The sequence below is a fragment of the Sitophilus oryzae genome, unplaced genomic scaffold (assembly GCF_002938485.1).
Source record: "Sitophilus oryzae breed Bouriz unplaced genomic scaffold, Soryzae_2.0 scaffold_1576_pilon_pilon, whole genome shotgun sequence".
In the NCBI taxonomy this organism is placed as follows: domain Eukaryota; kingdom Metazoa; phylum Arthropoda; class Insecta; order Coleoptera; family Curculionidae; genus Sitophilus; species Sitophilus oryzae.
This window is the reverse complement of record NW_022146254.1, coordinates 15,781,669-15,801,554: the sequence shown is the minus strand read 5'-3', so window position 1 is coordinate 15,801,554 and position 19,886 is coordinate 15,781,669. Positions and strand designations below refer to the sequence as shown.

General features: G+C 32.7%; 2 protein-coding genes across 3 annotated transcripts in view; one reads left to right on the top strand and one right to left on the bottom strand.

Annotated features, from left to right (window-relative positions):
* LOC115879086 overlaps positions 1-18,656 on the top strand; it is a 50,183-nt gene extending 31,527 nt beyond the window's left edge. The window contains exons 2-3 of one of the 2 annotated variants that reach the window (XM_030895735.1): positions 14,661-15,233; positions 18,423-18,656. In XM_030895735.1, the coding sequence (XP_030751595.1) occupies positions 14,678-15,233; positions 18,423-18,577 (711 nt within the window). In that variant the 5' untranslated portion in view covers positions 14,661-14,677 and the 3' untranslated portion in view covers positions 18,578-18,656. Of the gene's footprint in view, positions 1-14,660; positions 15,281-17,849 lie in introns of both variants that reach the window. The other variant, XM_030895734.1, reaches the window with a different exon arrangement.
* On the bottom strand, positions 5,326-11,104 carry LOC115879084 (lactosylceramide 4-alpha-galactosyltransferase-like). The gene is made up of 5 exons (XM_030895732.1): positions 10,864-11,104; positions 10,642-10,803; positions 9,653-9,839; positions 9,163-9,405; positions 5,326-5,792 (listed from the first exon to the last, which is right to left on the bottom strand). The coding sequence occupies exons 1-5, from the start codon at positions 11,081-11,083 to the stop codon at positions 5,495-5,497; spliced, it is 1,110 nt and encodes a 369-aa protein (XP_030751592.1). The 5' UTR covers positions 11,084-11,104; the 3' UTR covers positions 5,326-5,494.
* Positions 18,657-19,886: the final 1,230 nt, after the last annotated feature.

Sequence of the window (19,886 nt, the reverse complement as noted above, 5' to 3'; positions counted from 1 at the left end):
TACACCGCTATGGGCCTCAAATATGGCCGACTTAAATTCCGGTTTATCAGTGTCGTTCTAATTTTATTTAAAAAATGTAAAACTATGATGTAGGGTAGACGCGGGGTAGACTCAATAATTTGTTGTTTTATTTTACGTTGTGAATAAATGTTGGTAGTTATTAAAATTGTTATAAAAATATATAATTCTAATAAAAATAGATAAGTTATAATAAGTATTTATTACCACAAACATCGATACGCTACTGAAGCAGGTAAAGTCAAATTAACGTATCTAAATAATTATTGACATCTAATCTTTGACAAGTAATAAATAAAAGCTAAAATGCACGTAGAAAATATATACTTATTTAGTTAATTTAAGTGAATTTCATAAATGATCGGTTTACTACATATGTATATTATATAGTCACTTACTAGCGAAAAGTTGTTCCATTATTTCACTAAATTTTTGCCGAGATCTACCGCACGCTACACAACCAACTATTTTAAGAGTCTTTTTCGATAAATGCGATAGTGTCACTGTTAATTTAAATTCTGTCACATTTTCCATTCAGTGATAGAATATAGGACGAATTTATTTTTAGGTTAAATTTATAATACTACTAAATAATTCGAATTATTAATTCGATTGTGAAATATGAATTATTACTAATTATTCGATGGTGAAAATAATTCGATTATTCCCATCACTACTCGAAACGGATGGCCGAGCGAACGAACAAACGAACGACCGCATGCGTTCGGTCCACCGTCCAAATGTACCGAATTCCATTCGTTCGCTCGCTCGTTCGTTCGTTCGTTCGGATAATGAATACGCACCTTTACGCGCGCCTTGTTCCCTGAATATGAATATACAGGGTGTTTCAAAAACATGTGCCATCTCTCGTGGGGAGATTCCTCACGTAAAAATAAGATTTACTTTTCATATCAACATAGATATAGGTTCGATTCTGCTTTGTTTCGTAGCTACAGGTTGTTAAAATCTTAATATTTTTTCAATTTATTATAATTTTCTTCCAAGTTTTAGGGTTTAGAATGAAATTTTGAGGGTAAAAGTTACTACAAATGCGACATATTTTAGAGCTAAAAAAATATGGGTTATCACTGGAATATTTTACTAAAAGAGGCATGTACGCCACTGACTTTTTTCTCTTGTTAGCGAAGTCACAAGCGAAGTAGTGCAAGCTAATAAAAGTAAGTTATATATTTCCTGACACTGACATTCGTTTTGGCATTTTAGTTTTGTCTTACGAATTTTTGGTTTAAATGAATTATGTTGTTATACTTTAAGCTTAAAAGTTTTACTTAATTTTACGTTATCGTTGTCAATTTATGGAAGCATATCTAATATGGCTGATCGTGGCAACTTGTATGATTAATTATTCGCGGGTTCAAGCAGTCATAATAAACAATGAATTTTTTTAAACATACTTTATAATACTGCTGTCAAGTATCTATCACAGCATTTTTGATCGTGTTATTTTTTTAATAAAAAAGTTTTCTAAGACTCTGTTGTAGGAATTCGGGGCTCGAAAATTTCTGGCAACTCTGCGTTCATTGCTCCTTCAGTAAAGTAACACTGCTTCAGTGAGACTGTCAAGTGAGAACCCGCCTTTAGGTAAATATGAATATTCAACACATTCAAGAAATTCGCGGTAAACTATTTATAAACTAACTGATAAACAGATAAACAGTTAAGTATATGTATAAAAAAATGTGAATAGTTAATTTTAAGGTTAACGTGGAGTTGTTTTTAAAAACATTTATTTAACAAGCGTTACAAGGATTTCTCTTGCTTGGCGTCGTGCAGCGACTTAAATATGAATACAAGTGCTGATGAATATAGTATTTCTACCGTATAATCGAAAAAAAACCGCCGTCAAAGAGAATGGTTGGGGAATAATAATAGATGATAATTTCGGCTAGGTCTATATTTCTAGATGGTCTATATCTCTAGATATCACAAGAACGGGCCAATTAATGGCGTCTAGGGCTTGACCTCGTCAAAATTATCATCGATTGAGATTCCACAGCCGTCTTCGACGCCGTTTTTCTTCCAACATTTAGAAAGTGTTTTATATTCCTTTTATGAAAATTAATGTTCTCTAAAACTTGTTTTCTCATTAAACACTAAGCCTACTTTCTGCGCTTGTGCTTTTAATGAGAAGAAAACGAAATTTATGGTGTGGTCAGATAGGGATTTTGAGAAGGGAAGATGTCTACATATAGATTCTGAGAGAGGTAAACGATAGAAGTTTGAGGAAGTAGATACATTCACATATCTAGGAGCCGTATTTCTAAGGAATCCAAATGTAACTCAAGAAATTATGGCAAGAATAATGACAGGAAATAGATGTGTCAGCGCACTACAGAAAATTATTAAGAGTAAGAACATTTCTAGAAGTTTTAAAATCAGAATGTACCAAACAATGATACGACCAATAGTGCTGTATGCATGTAAAACGTGGACGTTCAATGTAAGGGAAAGTTCGAGGCTAGCTACTGAAGAAAATTTTTGGAGGAAAGAAGATAGACAACATATGGACCAGAAGAACAAATGAAAAATTAAAGCTATATCGGGCACCGAGTATAACGGGAGCAGCAAGAACACAAAGACTGAGATGGCTGAGACACATTGAAAGAATGGCTGAAGCAAGAATTCCTAGTATGATAATGAAACGTGAAATAGGTGGAAAGAGAAGGAGGGGCAGACCGAGAATCAGATGAAAAAAAGATGTATAAGAGGACTTGAGAAGGATAAGAGTGGATGGGTGGAGAATAAAGGCGAAAGGCAACTAATCAAGCCATGAGGCTTTTACAGCTATACCGGGTGTTGCATCGTCGAGCGGGACATAGGAAATCCCATGTAAATTTTAAAGGGGTCAATTATTGGCTTCCCTAATTATTTTAGAGAATAATTCTATTTAGGTTTATCGAAGAGCACTAAAACCCACATTCAAAAGAATAACTTTAGATGTTTTTGATTAGCCCGTTTACGAGGTATCTCCAATTTCTTTTTAAATATTTCTCCTTTCTTATGGCCCTGTATTTACTTATAAGCACCAGTCAAGGTAAAAGATAACTGTCAAATGAAGTTGTCATTTCAGAAATTTATCTATTTAGTGCTTTATTATTATTATTAAAAACTCATACCTACATCGAAAATATTAGCCATCAATTACACTACCGAAGAAAAAGTATTGATGATTAAATGGTATTAACAAGGAAATAGTTATCAAAAGGTGGCGGACATGTTTGCTGCTCTGTATCTGAATAGACCGATACCTGGAAAATCTACAATCGCAAGGAATATCCAGAGATTTGAGACCAAAGGTACCCTAATAAATAACTGCAGATCTGAAGCAAGGCAGGAACAAAGAGAAGATGCAAGAAATGATACCGACTTGGAAGTTTTATTGTGCGTGGAAGAGAACGATGGAAAGATCAGCACAAGGAAACTTGAGGATGAAATAGGAATAGATCACACTACAGCATTTCGAATTTTGAAACGACATAAATACTATTCTTTCAAACATGAAAAGCACCAAGAGCTACGAGATGGGACGAAATACGGCGGCAGGCGTTTTGTTTTGATATGATGGAAAGAGCAAACACGGATAGGGAATTTTTAAAAAACATATGTCATTTCAGAAATTTATCTATTTAGTGCTTTATTATTATTATTAAAAACTCATACCTACATCGAAAATATTAGCCATGAATTACACTACCGAAGAAAAAGTATTGATGATTAAATGGTATTAACAAGGAAATAGTTATCAAAAGGTGTCGGACATGTTTGCTGCTCTGTATCTGAATAGACCGATACCTGGAAAATCTACAATCGCAAGGAATATCCAGAGATTTGAGACCAAAGGTACCCTAATAAATAACTGCAGATCTGAAGCAAGGCAGGAACAAAGAGAAGATGCAAGAAATGATACCGACTTGGAGTTTCATTGTGCGTGGAAGAGAACGATGGAAAGATCAGCACAAGGAAACTTGAGGATGAAATAGGAATAGATCACACTACAGCGTTTCGAATTTTGAAACGACATAAATACTATTCCTTCAAATATGAAAAGCACCAAGAGCTACGAGATGGGGACGAAATACGACGGCAGGCGTTTTGTTTTGATATGATGGAAAGAGCAAACACGGATAGGGAATTTTTAAAAAACATATGTTTCACTGACGAATGCACGTTTACCTTAAATAATGAACCCAATGTTCAAAATTATCGATGTTGGAACAAAGAAAACCAACACAGGTTTGTCGAAACAAGGACGCAATATCCACAGAAAGTAAATGTTTGTGCAGGGATATTCCGACACAATATTATCGGGCCATTATTTCTTACGCGAAATTTAAATTCAGAATATTATTTGGAACTACTCGAAAATCATATTTTACCTGCTTTACATGATGCCGCTAGGGAAAATCAGGAAGTTTGGTACCAAATGGATAGCTGCCCGGCACATAGTACCCTGGCTGTTCGGGAATATTTAGACAATAGTTTTAACGGAAACGTTATTGGCCTAAATCATACAGTAAATTGGCCAGCAAGGTCTCCTGATATTTCGCCAAATGATTTCTTTCTCTGGGGCCATTTAAAAAACAGGATATACAAGGATAAAAAATACCCAAATCTAGACGAGTTAAAAAATGCTATTTCTGCCAAATGCAATAGAATTTCAGTTTACCAACTAGCGAATGTAAGAAGAGAATTTTATGATCGCCTGGGTTATTGTCTAGCAGTCGATGGCAAGGAATATTTGAACATCTTCTTAAATCCTAAAGTTCTAATAATTTAATAGTACCTAAATTAATAAGCTATTGAATATATTGTAATCTATACTAATAATACTATAATTAGCCTTGTAATTGATTACTTTATTTTACTTTAATTCATATTAATTTGTATTTATAAATACATCTTTAAGATTTCCGATGTAGGAATGAGTTTTCAATAATAATAAAGCACTAAATAGGTAAATTTCTGAAATGACAACTTCATTTAACAGTTATCTTTTACCTTGACTCGTGCTCATTAGTAAATACAGGGCCACAAGAAAGGAGAAATATTTAAAAAGAAATCGGCGATCACTCGTAAACAAGCTAATCAAAAATATCTAAAGTTATTCTTTTGAATGTGGTTTTTAGTGCTCTTCAATAAACCTACATAGAAGTATTCTCTAAAATAATTAGGGAAGCCAATAATTGACCCCATTAAAATTTACATGGGATTTCCTATGTCCTGTCCGACGATGCAACACCCCGTATATATTATATATATAAAACTTGTTTTAAAAAATATAACAAATTTAATAACAAAAAGTTTATTCTAAATAAATAGTACATAAATTACACAAGTTATACACAATAAATATTTTCATTAACAGTGCAGATCATTTCTGTATATATCGTCAGTTTTTTTTTATAAACGTATAATTTATCAGAAATAAAGTCAATAAAATTAAAACAAAATTTCATTAAAAATATCTCTTTAAATGCCGAACAGTTCCCGGACAGTACTTTCTGGCAAAGTCCAAATAAGGCACATCGTCCTCGATGGGAATTTTCGCGTGGTAACTGAGTTTATTCCATACGTGTATGAGATAACTGTCTTGCGTTTTCTCCTTAACGTTGGCGAGTTCGCTATTGTTGAAAAACTGTTCCCATGTATGGAACGGAATGGCATAAAAAGCTTCTGGAGGATATATGTGGAAATCTTGGCAGGATTGGCCGATAAAGTCCTTGAAGTCTGCATTGCATAATCTGTTGCCTAAACTAAAATAAAATATTTAATTAATAATATTTGTTTAATTTTATACAGGGTGGCGCCTCCCATACGACGCGGATGCTCCAAGGAGAACTGTAGTTTATATCGAAATGAAATTTTGGGAGTTTAACGATATTGAGAAGAACTTCAACGCATAAGTCACTGAACAGCTATCTAGCAACTACCGCACCTGATCGTTCAATCTTGTGGCAAGTGAAAAAATGCGTAAACATCTAGAAATAATAAGAAAAAACAGCAAATTGGTCGAAGGAATTTATCCTTATCATTTACTCGGATAAATGTTTAAATAAACTTTTCAAATTTCAATCCGTCATATCTGCTCAATGACTCTACCGATTTTCAAAAACGAAGCCGGAAAGTATAGAGAATAAAAAGCCCTTTTCATTGCGGTACCACTTGACCCCCCTTCCCATTTGAAAAAAATTGAGGGGATGACACCCCCGCTTAGAGGGTTGAAGATTTTGCAATCATTTTTGGGGCAAACGTTGTCCCCCTCATAAACAAAATTGACGTGTTTTTGAATTTTCTGAAAAAAAAAATTACCCTGGCCGTTATGCCTAGCGGAACGTTTTCGATGGGCCACCCTGTATATCATATCGTCCTATTGCTGCCAAAAGTAACTAACTAACATTTTTCCTAACAACCAAATTCAATCACTAACTATGTTTTGAAGCGGAGAATCGATTGCAAAAGTCATTAACTACGATTTCTGGCTATTTATGTTTTATTTTAATACCGAATAGTTACTAACTATAACATCTTTATGCAATGCAATTCATCTTTAGACGCATTTTTCTCGGAAGTAACAAAAAGTAAGTTAGTGACTTTTGGCAGCAATGGGACGATATAATATATCGTGGAGTGTTCGATGTGGGCACTTCCAACAGCCACATTCATTTCTCCCATGTTGTCGACAATAGTTGGTAGAGTTTTGTAAACACTGTCTTTAACACATATCACCATAAAAAAAAGTTCACACTACAAAAATCAGGAGCATTTAAGTATTCTATTAATTGGTTAATGCACAATGCATTCACCAACTAATAGAATCATATCGCTTTTCTCTGGCGTATGATAAGTATCCATTTTCGGCAAATTTCTGATAATTTGTGTTTTGTTTCAACTAAGTTTATTTTTATATATAGCAATAATATTCCCCACCATGTTATACGGAAGCAAAACCTGGGTGCCGCGCCGTACCGCCGGCACATAAACGCATTAAACAAGTTACAACAGATACATCTTAGACAACTCTTAAGAATCAAATGGTACTACCATGTTTCTAACGTATCGGTCCTTGAAAAAGCTACCTGCGAGAGCACTGAAGTCATGATTACTGAATCCCGCTTAAGATGGGCTTGTCACGTATGCAGGATGCAAGAAAACCGCCTACCAAAATCTCTTTTTTACGGTGAGCTTGGTTAAGGTAAGAGGAAACTGGGTGGACAACTCAAAAGGTACAAATATATTTTCCACGAAGGAGTATATGAAAAAGTTTATGAAAAAGGCAACAAAATAATGAGGTTTTTTAATGTCCCCAGTGCGAAAGAGAGATAACATCACGAATTAGACTTTTCAATCACAGAAAAGCTCTTAAAAGAAAACATCCTGCGTAACCATATTCTGATGCGTGTCAAATACTCGTTAGCGAGTAATGGCAGTAGTACCGCATGATCGAAAAAAAAACGGCGTCAGCGATGGCTATGAAATGAAGATCGCTGTCATTTTATATGTAAACTAGCGTGTACCAGCGACTTCGTTCGCGTCGAATTAATCATTTGTAATGGTGATGATAAAGCAAAGCAAGAATTTCCATTAACATACAAACTGGATAAAATTTTCTCACATTTATATCAGCATGAGAAAAAACAATATGGCGATATTATTATATAACTTGGTAATATTTGAGGGGTAGTTTCATCTCGTTGGAATTTGACTTTCGAAAAATCCGTTTGCCAAAAATAAGTTTTTGACCTCAAGCAGTTTAAGCAGAATCGTGGTTAAGAAATTACGCAACTTTTTGGAACACCCTGTATGATGTTTTAAAAAATTTCAAAATATGTAAAAAAACCAAATAAATTATGCTTGTCCAAGCGTTTTCCCAAAAATCTATCCGTTTTTTAAATAACAAATATTGTAATATTTGAGGGGCGTTTTCACCCTCTTGGAATTTGAGATTCGAGAAACCCCTCCTTATCGAACCTCTACACCCCACAGTCAATCCGTTTACCAAAAATCAGCTTTAAACGTCAAGCAGTTTAAGCAGAATCGTGATTACTCAATGGTCATATTTTATGAAACACCCTGTATAAATTTATAAAAAATCTTAAAATATGTAAAACAACAAAATAAATTATACGTGTTTAAGAGTTTTTCCGAAAAACTCACCGGTGTTTAAATAAAAAATATTTTAATATTTGAGGGATTAGTTTCACCCCCTTAGAATTCGAGTTTCGAAAAATCCCTTCTTATCGAACCTCTACACCCTAAAGTCAATCTGTTTTCCAAAAATCAGCTTTTTGCGTCAAGCGCTTTAAGCAGGATCGTGATTAATCAATGACCAGATTTTTCGAAACACCCTGTATACATTTTTAAAAAATCATAAAATTTGTAAAAAAAGAAAATAAAATATACGTGTTTAAGCGTTTTTTCGGAAACTTGACCGTTTTTTAAATAAAAAATATTGTAATATTTGAGGGGTGGTTTCACCCTCTTGGAACTGGAATTTCGAAAAATCCCGTCTTATCGAACCTCTACACCCTAGAATCAACCTGTATGCCAAAATTGAGCTTCTTACGTTGAGTGATTTGAGCAGGATCGTGATTAATCAATATGTCAGTCACTTAAGGATTTTATATATCAGTATAGATTTATATGGGAAATGTCATCGATAGTCATTTCCCAGCCAACTGGATGCCGTGTTTTTTCAATCATACGGTAGTAGTAGTATTTGGGAGAGTACCATGCATTAGCGCCAATCCACTAGTATACACGATAGACGGTGGCGCCTCTCATTCAACGCGGAGGGCGGAGGCTCTAAGGAGAACGACAGTTTGTATTGACATGAAATTTTGTGAGCATATTAAGATTAATTTAGTGCATTTTTTTTAAATTATAAAGAGTTCTAGTATATGGTGTCCCTAAAAAAAGTTACACATCTAAGTACAATGTTTTGTTGTAATGGAATACTGGAATAATATACTGCGTGTTCCATTTAAAATAAAGGAGTAACCTGCTCTTAAATGTGACCAATGTTCAATATTAATTTTACCTGACCCTGTATAACTTTTTGGGTCAAGTTTTAATTTGATTTAGAGTACAATGTTTTTAACTTCATATTCTCCTAAAATTGCTTACTTCGTGACAACCAAAGGCCCATTTGCACTCCACGCATCCCCGTCAAAGTTTTCAGCCAAGTCATAAACGCAAGAGTTAACATACTGATGTCCTATCCCTTTACTACTAAATCCCATCACGCCACTGGCTATGTAATTTGAGTCTTCTGCACCAGCAAAGTTTTGCTCCAGAGAGTCCAAGTTTTTCGTTACTATCACGTCGAGATCAATGTATATTCCTCCATATTTCCATAGAGTTAAATATCTGAAAGTTGAATAAGAAAGTAAATTTATTACACTGAAATGTTTCACTATCATATTTTTCTACAAAAATTCTTCCATACATGTCGGTTATATTCCCCAGTTTTAACCAAAAGGCAGGATTAAAAACGTTACTTTGAAAATTAAAAAAGTTTTAAATATTTTTTATTGTAATTCTTCGCTTTCTTTTTGTAGCTGTATATTTTGCTGTATTATAATAGAGTTGTTCTTTATACGTATAATTTAGTTACCTTAAAATGTCACTCATATGCGGTAAAATATATTTTGAACGATATATTTTCTCGCTAGTCCAGAGCTTTTCAACTGGCGTTCCTTGAACGAACTTTTTCATATTGAGATATTGCAATTTTATATTAGAGTAAGCCATTAAGTTCTTGATTAGTTCATCCGATTGGGTATGGTCATCTCGAAACATACCTAAATAATAAATGCTTAATTATTTTAATATTTAACAATATCTATGAAATATCGATTAAATGTCAGTAATAAATAGGTTCATACGGTTATATAAAGTTCTACACATTCAGAACATGATGGACTGCATTGTTGAACATAACATAACTGTCATAACTAAACATATGTTGACTAAACTAAAATTGTTGTATGTTCCAAAACACCGAAATATGCACTCCTCAGAATTAACAACAAGGTGGTAGTATCGTCCATAAAATATCTAGGAGCCCTCGTTAACAATGCTTGCAATCCCAAAATTGAGATTTTGGCAAAGATCGAACAAGTCAGACGTACATTTGCTTCTATAAAAATTCTCTTTTCCAGCCGAGCTCTATCTTATTGTTTTTGGTCTTCCACCTCCAGTATCCAAAAACATGCTATTTAAAAGTTAGAAGTTGTAGTCATTTCCGGTGAAACACGAAGTGACCAAAAACAATTGAATACGTCAATCAATCTTAATTTATGTCATATACTAACATACCAAATCTCGTTTTTTTATCTGATAAAATAACGTTAGTTATAGGGGTTTTGGGACATGATTAGGTATACTCTAGATTCAAGAAAATATTTTTATCAGTGTAAACACTGTGTATAAGTGTATCATTAAGTGACACGGAAAATTATAATACCATTTTTTCTCAATACCTATTTTTTAGTTGTATAGCAAATATAAAATTTAAAAAGAATATCTATTGTATGTCTGTAACTGTATTGGAACAGAATCATCTATTTTCCCTTTAACTATAAAGGATACTTAAACACTTACCAGGGGATGCATAAAGTAGATAAACCGTTTTATTTGGGTTCATTCTAGCTGCACTTTCAACAGCACATGCTTGCCGACTCCTTATTAAGATTTTTCCTCGATTATAAGAATTACAAGACGTTTCCAAAAAGAAAATCGACGTATCTTTCACTATTTTATCGTCTAAAAACTTATTTTTAAAAAGAACCAGTGGCCAAAAATTCCACGACTTCAATCTCTTACCTTTCACGCTGGGAAGTGTATCGTACACAGATAGAAAATGGCAATAGAGGTCATGTTTAGGCACGAAATATTTATGGTAACTTTTAAAAAAATCTATAGACCTGATATAAATGATAGACTGAACTACGATAAACAGGAATAACGAACAAAATAAGATTTTTATACGAAATATCATAGTTTGTTTGTTGCGAAGATATACATTATTTTTTTTAAACTGCATTATGGTTACTGAAGCTCTGAAGTTTTACGCACATTCTGTTATCTGCTAAGTAGATTAAAAATTATGAACATTATCAATTCTTTTTAAAATCGATTGCAAAAGAAAAAACAACAATTAACTGATAATATTGTACACACAATAACAAAATGACCCAATACGAAAAAAAATTGCAGTTAGAGGATATTCCTGTCATTTCTTCATTTCCTAACTTTAATTTTATATTTTAATTATTATATGATAACTTACTTTAAATATTACATGATAGCTGAGTACTCGGCCGAGTATTATATGTAAAGATGAAAAAAATTAGTAACCAACCAATCTCAGCGGAAATGTGTAGATAATTGTCTCCTATTTAACCCTTCAAAACTCCCATTCGATCCCAGCGACGGAAGTTTGAAAGAAAACGCCGCCATCTTGGATTTTTTCGTTTTTTTTTCAAATATCCCCGTTTGTATAAGTTTTTTCGAAAAAAATTAAAGTAATTGTTTTTGTAGAGAATTCAATTTCCACTTCTTATAATTTTTCTTCTTAAGTAAATATTAACGGAGATAGAGCTAATTTTTAGATTGTCAAAAATTAATTTTAGTTGGTCAGCAGGTGCAACATCTGTTGATTGGATATATACTTATTTTGAACCTTTTCCCACCCATACTGCAAAGGATTTAACTTGTTACCTATTCATTCTTGGAACTAAAAAGCAGAACTTCACATTTCCAATAATTTATTGTATCTTTACCGTTAAGAGGGTACGTAGCTAAATTATAGATAGACTTAATGGCTTATCTTGATGCAATTCTTGCAGTATATAGAGTGTATCTCAGATGATTAAAACTTTTTATATAGCTTGATACAGTTTTAAAACACAATTTAATCTTCGAACCCTAATAAAGGGGAACGAAAATGAAGTTCATGATGACATCATAGCAAATTTTGTTGTAGTTATAAGAACATATAGGAACACAATTTTTTCCAATCCTTATTTTTTATTTTATAATGCTTAAATTTATACTTGGTTTGTCTTTTTCAAAATAAAGGATCCCAATAACTATCGGGGAATTTCGGTCACCAGCACCTTGAGTCGGCTTTATGGAAGGATACTGAGGAACCTAATTGAAGAGAAATAATCCAGCTACGAAGAAGAAGAGCAGAATGGTTTCAGAGGCGGAAGATCATGTACAGATAATATCTTTGCATTGAAACAGATAATCGCGAAGAAATCTGCAATGAACCAGGAAGTTCATATAACATTTATCGACCTACAAAAAGCCAATGATACAGTGCCAATAATAATGTTATGGGAAGTATTTCACGAATCCAGAATTAACGCAGCTCTGATAAAAGCTGTACAAAATCTTTACCATGGAGGAAAATCACAAATAAAAACGGCAAACGGTCTCTCAGAGGAAACTGCTATCACTAAAGGACTCCGACAGGGTTGCTGTGTATCCCCAACATTATTTAAAATCTACATTGCTAAGGCCTTACATTTATGAAAATAAAATGTCACGGAATGGGTATAGAACTAAATGACATATGCTTATACACCTTGCAATTTGCAGACAACCAGGCCATAATTGCAAATGACAAAGATGACATGGAATATATGGTGCGAAAAATAATTGAAGAATATTCTAAATGGGATCTCACAGTAAATACCGAAAAACGAAATACCTTCCAATAGGAGCAAATACAGAAAATCTTATTTTGGACAATAATATGGAAATTAATGTATGTGGAGAATACACGTACCTGGGTTCTATATTTACAGGAGATGGAACGGACGATAGAGAAATAAACAACAGAGTAATACAGGCACGAAGTGTTATCAGATGCATAAATGGGATTCTATGGAGCACTGAAATTACAAAGGACAGGAAATTTAATATATACGAGACATTAGTTAAAAGCAGATTACTCTATGGATGTGAAACATGGCGACTCACTGAAAGGAATAAAAGGAAATTAGAGACAACAGAAATGGACGCCATTAGAAGAGCAATGAGAATTTCACGAAAGGATAGAATCAGAAATGAAGACATTAGACTACAGATGGGAATAGAAGGAACAATAATGAGTGATATAGAACAAAAACAATTAATATGGTACGGCCACGTTCAGAGAATGCAAAACGAGAGAATTCCAAAGCAAGTATGTCATTGGATACCACCTGGTAAACGAAAGAGAGGACGTCCCAAGAAAACATGGATGGAAGGAATCAGAAGATCAATGAGCGAGAAAAATCTGACCGAAGATCAATAGGAAAATCGCACAAGGTGGAAGTTAGGCCCGAATGTATATATATATATTATATATATATAAATATATATATATATATATATATATATATATATATATATATATATATATATATATATATATATATATATATATATATATATATATATATATATATATATATATATATATATATATATATATATATATATATATTGTCTTTATTGAAAATACACTTTTAATGTAAATACGTATTATAATTGATTGGTTCAATAAAAGGGGCGGAAATTTTCTAATAGATAAACTAAAAAATAAAAATAGCTCTATCTCCGTTAATGTTTACTTAATAGAAAAAAAAATTCTCTACAAAAACCGTTTCTTTATTTTTTTGAAAACAAACTTATACAAACGGAAATGTGTTGAAAAAAAACGGAAAATTTCAAGATAAGTAGCGGCCGTTTTTTTTAAACTTCTTCCACTGGGAAAGAATGGGACTTTTGAGGAGTTAAACAGGAGGTAATTATCTACACATTCCGGATGAGATTGGTTGGTTACTAATTCTTTCCACCTTAAGGTTGATTCTCACTATACCTTCCGTTTCTATTCCATATCCAAGCCATATCCGTTCGGTATTTTTTTTATTGTATTGACGCTATACGTAAGCTTCCGTTCCGTATCAGTTCCATACTTGTTATTGTACAATTTATATCATTACGAAAGTTTTATTTTAAAAATTTGTCTTCTGAAAAAGGTAATAGATTTTTTTATAGTAAATCTTCTGAAAAAGGTAATAGATTTAATTAAAAAGTGGAAGAATAAAAAAATATCAGCAAAATTTTAACAAAGCTGGTACAAATGTAAGAACTTGACAACTCTGTTTCTGATACGCTTCAGTCCGTCCACCAAAAAAATGTATGGAAGGAAAGGATATGGAACGGAAGGGAAACGGAACGGATAGTGTGCATTGTCCTATTCATTTACATGATATAATATATATTTTATGTAATTGCTTGTCAAAAACTGCTTTTCTGTAGCTACTTTTTTGAGTATTTAATGGGTGCAGAAAATGGGTATATAAATATTAGTGAATAATCCAATTTTCGGCAGATATGCCGATAATTGGTTATACGCATTGAACTGTATTTAGGTTGATTTTGTCTTTAGCCCTTAACGTACCAAAAGAAGTGTTTGGTCATTCTATGGAATATAAAGCCACGAGATTTTACACCAATTTTCGGCACCCTTTTTTTTATTAGAATTAAACCTAACTTTGATATAATAGTAGTGCCGAAAATACATACACTCACGTGCCGATAATTAGAAATCTAATTTTTTTCAGATTTAAATTACACGACAATGGAAATGGAAAAGAAAAAACGGATTCTCTATTCTGTGGAAGACCTAAATAAAGCTGTTAACGCCATTCGATCTGGAATGCCATTTAAAGCAGCTAGTAAGATATTTAAAGTACCCAGGTCGACCCTACAAGATAAAGTTAAAGGCAGAACGGCTTTAGAGAAGAAATGTGGACCAGAAACCATACTAACAAAAGAAGAAAAAAATGTATTGGCATGGCTATTTCGGATTGCAGCCCGTGGATTTCCTGCAACAAAAACAATGTTGTTAGATAGTGTTCAGCTATTGGTTAAAGAACTGAATAGGCCGAATAATTTCACAGACAATAGGTCTGGACGTAAATGGTACGAATTGTTTCTTAGAAGGCATCAAAAACTGGCTCCAAGGATTTCTCAAGACCTCTCATCAGCAAGAAACAACCTTACAGAAAATCGCATTCGTCAGTGGTTCATAGAAGTAGGGGCCTTCTTAGAGGAGTCAAACTATCTTCGTATATCTGATGATCCTGGTCGCGTATTTAATTGCGACGAAACGGCTTTTTTCCTCAGTCCCAAAGGAGACAAGGTTTTAGTTAGAAAGGGTGATAGAACAGTTTACTCATTTGTAAGTAATAGTGAGAAGGAGTGTCTAACGACTTTGGTAACTTGTAGTGCCTCCGGTCAAATTTTACCATCAATGATCGTTTTTAATTAAAAAGAGTTCTCAAATCAATTGCCGAAAAAGTACCAGAACATTGGGGTATCGGAAAGTCAGAAAATGGATGGCTGACCGGTGAAACATTTTTTGAGTACGTCGCATGCAAATATATTTCATCCTTGGCTAGTCGCCCAAAAAGTTCAGTTCCCCGTTATTTTGTTTTTGGGCGGACTTGGGGCGGACATACATACCAAATACCAAATATTTGACGTTTAGTTTAAAAAAAAAACGTATTTTTATTTTATTTTTATATTTTTATGAATGAATGTTACCATATTTTATTAAAGACTAAATAGGTACCTAATATTAGTATTTAGTTAATGAGATTCAAATCATTCAATTCTGTGCCGATAAACGGATCTTATGTTTGCCGAAAATTGGAATATTAATTTATTTTAGTATGCCGATAATAAAAGCACAGCATATTTTGTATTTAAATACGTTTGTAAATTTTATGGTCTTTTTTAGGTTTAAATAAAAACATTTTTCGTAGTATGATACCTTTAATTAGCCAAATTAATAATTAGAATGTGGGATCTTCGGGCTTCTATTTACTAAATTAATTTAAATGGTGCTTCTGGTACGCAAAGGCCCTTAAGGTGCCGATAATAGGTACGTTTACCTTATTATATCAATAAAAAATCAATATATTTCACAACAAGACCTATCTCAATATTTTAATTAAATGCAAGTCGATATAAATAAGTATATTTAGAATCATATAAACGAGAACAATAGACAAGATAAAAATTTAAAAAAGCACTTGTTCCGATACTTTTCATCACGCAAGACTCCACTGTGAGCACTTTTTAATTATTTTAATTTGGATGCACTAAGTGTGGAATTTTCCAAAAAACCAATTTAAAATTTTTTAAATTTTCTAATATTTAAAAAAAATATTTTTTTTAATAAAAATTAAATATGTATCTCAAAGTTTATTTATTAATAGTACCTAATTCACAGAGTACTACAAAACTATTTTAAAAAACAAGCTACTTGAGGACATTAATAAAGAATATTTAAAAAATATACTAAATAACGTACTACAACAAATCAATATAAACAGTATTTTACGAAATCGACTTTTTAACCCTGCAATGTAAGAAATAAAATTGTTCTTATTATATGGTCACTTTGCTATAGTACTTATTATGGCTTATCAGGAGGCTGCAATGCTTTCCGAATAATTTTCTAATATGTAATATGTAATACTATAATACAGTGTGTCCGATATTATCTGTCGCAATGAGATACCAGGAAGTTTCCGAAAATGTACAGTAAAAGAAAAAACACCACTTTATTAAATCATGTGAACGCTGTAAATGAAAATTAACAATTACGTCAAGTCGTCAAAAATAAGTAATTATTGAATTGTTTTAAAATATGCCTCGCTTTATAAGTCAAAATGCTTGGTTTTTAGAAAAATAAATCTGCATTCCAAATAAAGATAGCTCCTTAAAAAATATTTTACTACTGCCTCAAGTAGAGAAATTATTTTTCCAAAAATTATTACCAAATTACCAATATACAGGGTCCGGCAATAGTGCGTCAGGCATCTGTAGCTCCTAGGATAAAAACTTGAGAATTTTGTTTAAGTGCAAACCTAGAGTATGTACTCAGGATGTATTTCAGGAAAATATTTTAACTTCTATAGGGTGGCTCAAAAAGTGTGAGTGGACCTGGACGATTTTTTTTAAATGGAACACCCTGTATATTATTGCATTTTTGGCTTCCTTTCAGATCACTTTACATAACCCTAAAAGAGATGAATAAATATATTTCGATAGTTTCAGAGATATTAAAAATAAATAAAAATATGCATTTTTCAGCCCTTCTTTAAACATATTATTAAAAATACAAGAACTGTTCTCAAATCAAAACTATATTAGGTATTTACTTTAGATAGTCTGTTCTTACATTGCTATAAATATGGTAATCGTATATCATACAGGATGTTCAATATTCTAAGCCAAACTTTCTAAGATATAAAATAATTTTTCTTTGTTATTTTAAATGGAACACCCTGTATATTATTTTTTTATTAGATGAAGGGCGGGGCGTATCGAAGAAATGCGAGAGCGGATTCCGATACGTTTTTCTGCGCCTTCGCTTCAAGGGGAAGTTTTAGTCGGTAGGCGGACTTGTCCGAATCCGACACACGCCGGCTATCAGAACACCAGGTCGGTATGGTCTTTTGAAGATTTTTTACCCCTCCGAAAAAAAAAAAATATATGAAGATCAATGAGCGAGAAAATTTGGTTATTCGCATTGAACTGTATTTGGGTTGATTTTGTCTTTAGCCCTTAACGTACCAAAAGAAGTGTTTGGTCATTCTATGGAATATAAAGCCACAAGATTTTACACCAATTTTTGGCACCCTTTTTTTTTATTAGAATTAAACCTAACTTTGATATAATAGTAGTGCCGAAAATACATACACTCACGTGCCGATAATTAGAAATCTATTTTTTTTCAGATTTAAATTACACGACAATGGAAATGGAAAAGAAAAAACGGATTCTCTATTCTGTGGAAGACCTAAATAAAGCTGTTAACGCCATTCGATCTGGAATGCCATTTAAAGCAGCTAGTAAGATATTTAAAGTACCCAGGTCGACCCTACAAGACAAAGTTAAAGGCAGAACGGCTTTAGAGAAGAAATGTGGACCAGAAACCATACTAACAAAAGAAGAAAAAAATGTATTGGCATGGCTATTTCGGATTGCAGCCCGTGGATTTCCTGCAACAAAAACAATGTTGTTAGATAGTGTTCAGCTGTTGGTTAAAGAACTGAATAGGCCGAATAATTTCACAGACAATAGGCCTGGACGTAAATGGTACGAATTGTTTCTTAGAAGGCATCAGGAACTGGCTCCAAGGATTTCTCAAAACCTCTCATCTGCAAGAAACAGCCTTACAGAAAATCGCATTCGTCAGTGGTTCATAGAAGTAGGGGCCTTCTTAGAGGAGTCAAACTATCTTCGTATAACTGATGACCCTCGTCGCGTATTCAATTGCGACGAAACGGCTTTTTTCCTCAGTCCCAAAGGACCAAACCAAACCAAAGGAGACAAGGTTTTAGTTAGAAAGGGTGATAGAACAGTTTACTCATTTGTAAGTAATAGTGAGAAGGAGTGTCTAACGACTTTGGTAACTTGTAGTGCCTCCGGTCAAATTTTACCATCAATGATCGTTTTTAATTAAAAAGAGTTCTCAAATCAATTGCCGAAAAAGTACCAGAACATTGGGGTATCGGAAAGTCAGAAAATGGATGGCTGACCGGTGAAACATTTTTGAGTACGTCGCATGCAAATATATCCTTGGCTAGTCGCCCAAAATGTTCAGTTCCCCGTTATTTTGTTTTTGAGCGGGGCGGACATACATACCAAATACCAAATATTTGACGTTTAGTTTAAAAAAAAAACGTATTTTTATTTTATTTTTATATTTTTATGAAATGAATGTTACCATATTTTATTAAAGACTAAATAGGTACCTAATATTAGCATTTAGTTAATGAGATTCAAATCATTCAATTCTGTGCCGATAAACGGATCTTATGTGTGCCGAAAATTGGAACATTAATTTATTTTAGTATGCCGATAATAAAAGCACAACATATTTTGTATTTAAAAACGTTTGTAAATTTTATGGTTTTTTTTAGGTTTAAATAAAAACATTTTTCGTAGTATGGTACCTTTAATTAGCCAAATTAATAATTAGAATGTGGGATCTTCGGGTATTCTATTTACTAAATTAATTTAAATGGTGCTTCTGGTACGCAAGGTGCTTAAGGTGCCGATAATAGGTACGTTTACCTTATTATATCAATAAAAAATCAATATATTTCACAACAAGACCTATCTCAATATTTTAATTAAATGCAAGTCGATATAAATAAGTATATTTAGAATCATATAAACGAGAACAATAGACAAGATAAAAATTAAAAAAAAAGCACTTGTTCCGATACTTTTCATCACGCAAGACTCCACTGTGAGCACTTTTTAATTATTTTAATTTGGATGCACTAAGTGTGGAATTTTCCACAAAACCAATTTAAAAATTTTAAATTTTCTAATATTTAAAAAAAAATATTTTTTTTTTTAATAAAAATTAAAAATGTATCTCAAAGTTTATTTATTAATAGTACCTAATTCACAGAGTACTACAAAACTATTTTAAAAATTCAAGCTACTTGAGGACATTAATAAAGAATATTTAAAAATATACTAAATAACATACTACAACAAATCAATAACATCCAGTATTTTACGAAATCGACTTTTTTTCAACCCTGCAATGTAAGAAATAAAATTGTTCTTATTATATGGTCACTTTGCTATAGTACTTATTATGGCTTATCAGGAGGCTGCAATGCTTTCCGAATAATTTTCTAATATGTAATATGTAATACTATAATACAGTGTGTCCGATATTATCTGTCGCAATGAGATACCAGGAAGTTTCCGAAAATGTACAGTAAAAGAAAAAAACACCACTTTATTAAATC